We start from the raw sequence: 2946 nt of genomic DNA, 5'->3' as shown, positions 1-2946 counted from the left end.
TCGCGCTCGCCCTTCCCGACACCGCAGCTGGGCCGGCGACAGTGGCTCACCAGCACCTCGAGGCCAGGTGGGCCTTGGGGGCAGGAGGCCGGCGAGCGCCTTGCAAGGGCCCTGCTCCTGCCGCTTCGAACTGGACGTGGCTGGGCGGGAGCAGCCGGGTGCCGAGGAGAACCGGGCTCCGGCCGCGATGAGCTGGCCGAGTGAGGCTGAGCAGCGTGGGGAGCCCAGCCCGGCCGTGGGAAAGGGGCCCCTTTGGAGGTGAAGCGCAGGGGTGGCCGGGCGGGGCCTGGTGGTCTCAAAGACGAGCAAGTCTACCCTGGCTTTTGTGGCCTGTCGCCCACAGCTCACGCCCTCGGGCGCAAGTGCACCCGATGGACTCCATGTTAGCTGGGAGCTGCAGGACTTTTCTGTCCAAACCTGCACAGGATCGCACCCCTAGTCTTTGAGGGGAGTTTTTGTTTCTGCTGCAGCAGACTAATGCAGCTGCTGCCTGTCTGGAGAGTAATGTGGCCAGGGTGTTACCTGAGCCACAGTTCAGCTTCCCAAACCTGTTTTCGTTGCCAAAGCCTGACCATGAAAAACAGGAAAGAGGATATCGGGGCATGGGCAGAGTGACTTCCCCTCACGGCCAGGGAAGCGCCCTATCTGGGAGGAGGGATGAAGGCGTTGTGGGGCAGAGCACGCTCAGGCTGGCAGGCGGGCAGCCGCCTTCTGGAAACGCCTGTCCCGCGGGAAGAAGCGGGCGCCCCACCCGCAGGGCACACGGCCACACCTCCACCTCCTCGCACGACGGGATGTCACTGGGCCGCCGCAGCCAGGGGCCGCCTTCGAAATCACGCATCAACGAATAACAGCAACAGTAGTAACCAAAATGAGGAAGCAGCAATGTTAATACGGGCCAAGGCTTTCTTTTCTCTCCCCAGCTTCACATGAGGCGGTAGAACGGCCTCAGGCATTAAAGAGGGACGAGATGCCCGAAGACAAGCCGCAGGGGGAGGTCAGGCCCAGGTGCCCTCAGGCCAGGCTGCCCCATGGCGGACTTCCCCAATGGCCCTCCTTCATGAGCTTTCTGTCTGCACTGCAAACACGCGCCCCCCTGGTTCCTAGCCGACACTTCTCCTCGGAGAAACCCGCCTCCCGCCTCCCCACAGGCTGTCAACATTCTGTGACTGCCCCCCCAGCACAGTCTGCGCAGAAGTCTTCCACCGACACTGGCCTGCAGGAGTATGGGCGTTTGTGCCTAGTTTAAAGTTTCTAGTCCTCTGGAAAATGAGAGGAGGAGCCGTGCTCTTTCTGAGGGACCCTCGAACCGCTTCTCCTCTGCTGAGAAGCGAAGGCGGCCGGTCTCTTCTTAACTCCGGCGGTGGCGGCGGTTCACCAGGCCCTGAAAGGCTGCGCGGCTCGTGCGGGAAGGCGGCGGAGGGCAGCCCTGGAGGGCAGCGGCCGGGCGGGGGTCCACGCAGATGCGCCGGCCCGTCCCCAGGGCCGCCCGCGCCGGCCTACCTGTCCAGGACGAGGAAGAGTAGCAGCAGCAGCGCGATGGGCAGGAAGACGAGCAGGAGGCTGAGCGCCTCCGCCAGCAGGAGCAGCGCCAGCGCCAGCAGGTAGCAGCAGCGGCAGCGGCGCCGCAGCCGGGCCAGGCCGCGGATCAGGCAGGGCGGGTAGCGCAGGCAGGGCAGGACGCCGACCACGCGGCTGGCGTGGAAGCGGACCTGGAAGTGGTGCTCCAGGCCCCCCCAGAAGCCCGGGCGCCGGGCCGGCGGGGGCCGGAGGGCGGGCCGCGGCGGGGCCGGGCCGGGCGCGGCGCTCAGCAGCAGCAGCTCCTCCTGGAGCTTGCGGATCTCCCACTCCACCATGGGCGTCCTCTGGCGGCAGAGGGGGCAGCGCGCGCGGCCGGCGTCGGCGGCGCTGGCCGCCTCCATGATGGCGCGCAGGCACTGGCCGCACAGCGCGTGGCCGCAGTTGAGCCGCGCCGGCCGGCGGCCCTCGCGGTCGTACAGCTCCGCGCAGATGGGGCACTCGGGCTCGTCGCCGCCGGCGTCCTGGGCCTGGAGGCCGCCGCCGGGCCCCTGCGCGCCGCCCTCCGGGGCCAGCCGCGGGCGCGCCGAGGGGCAGGCGCGCCCCGCCCCGCCCCGCTCTCCTTCCACCCGGAGCAGCTCTCGCCCCGGGGCCGCCCCGGCGCCGCCTTCTTCCACCGCGAGCGCGACTGCGCCGTCCTCCTCGCTGGCGCCGGGGGGAAGCCCCCGCGGCGCCGGAGCGCCTCCCGGGCCCGCGAGGGCCGCCCCCGGAGCGCCCTCCTCGCCGCTCGCGGCCGGGCGGCGGCGTGGCCCCTCCCCGGGGCTCCCCGGAGGCGCAGGCGGGCCCTCTGGCCGGGCGCCCCCGCAGCGCATCCCGCCCCCGCCGCGCGCGCGGCCGTCCTCCTCCGCCGCGCCGCCCCGCGCTGCAGGCTCGCTGTGGGGCCGCCCGCGCTGCAGCGCCGCCTCATGCCCGAGGGGGCCGGGAGCGGGGGCCGCCGCCGCGGGCTTCTCCGGGCCAGGCGCCAGAGGCAGCTGCTCCGCCACGGGGGCCCCTTCGGAGTCGGCGGGGGCCGCTCGCATCCCGCCGCGGGACCTGCCTCAAGACCAGAGCGGGCTCCTGCGCCGCGCCCCGGCCCGCCCGCCGAGCGCCCGCGAGGACCCTCCGCTGCTCGGGCCGCGGCGAGCGGGCGGGGCGCCGCGCGGGCCCATCTCGCCCGGCCGGGGCTGGCGCCGAGTGCCGGAAGCCCGCGGCTCTTCGGCAGCTGACGGGCCGCTCTCGTGGCCCCCGGCGGGGCAGGCCGCGTGCGGGCGCTCCGGCTTGGCCTCCTCCGGCCGCCGCCTCTCCCGCTGGCTCCGCGCGCCTGCCCAGCGCCAGCGAGCGGCCAGAGGGGACGGGCGGCCGCGAGGCCGGCGACAGCTGGGCTGGCTC

The 2946-nt window shown here is 72.8% G+C and overlaps 1 protein-coding gene across 1 annotated transcript; it reads right to left on the bottom strand.

The window, feature by feature from the left end:
- Positions 1-872: 872 nt before the first annotated feature.
- On the bottom strand, positions 873-2676 carry LOC146335849 (ring finger protein-like). The gene has a single exon (XM_084820571.1). The coding sequence runs from the start codon at positions 2595-2597 to the stop codon at positions 1500-1502; it is 1098 nt and encodes a 365-aa protein (XP_084676697.1). The 5' UTR covers positions 2598-2676; the 3' UTR covers positions 873-1499.
- Positions 2677-2946: the final 270 nt, after the last annotated feature.

This window comes from Heloderma suspectum, chromosome 14 (genome assembly GCF_057233095.1).
Source record: "Heloderma suspectum isolate Gila_16-S chromosome 14, 16-S_ref, whole genome shotgun sequence".
Lineage (NCBI taxonomy): Eukaryota > Metazoa > Chordata > Lepidosauria > Squamata > Helodermatidae > Heloderma > Heloderma suspectum.
This window is presented reverse-complemented; position numbering and strand designations above follow the sequence as displayed.

What these genes read in the sequence shown, in the direction of transcription:
- LOC146335849 (XM_084820571.1), bottom strand. Translation starts at nt 2,597, where the DNA reads ATGCGAGCGGCCCCCGCCGACTCCGAAGGGGCCCCCGTGGCGGAGCAG.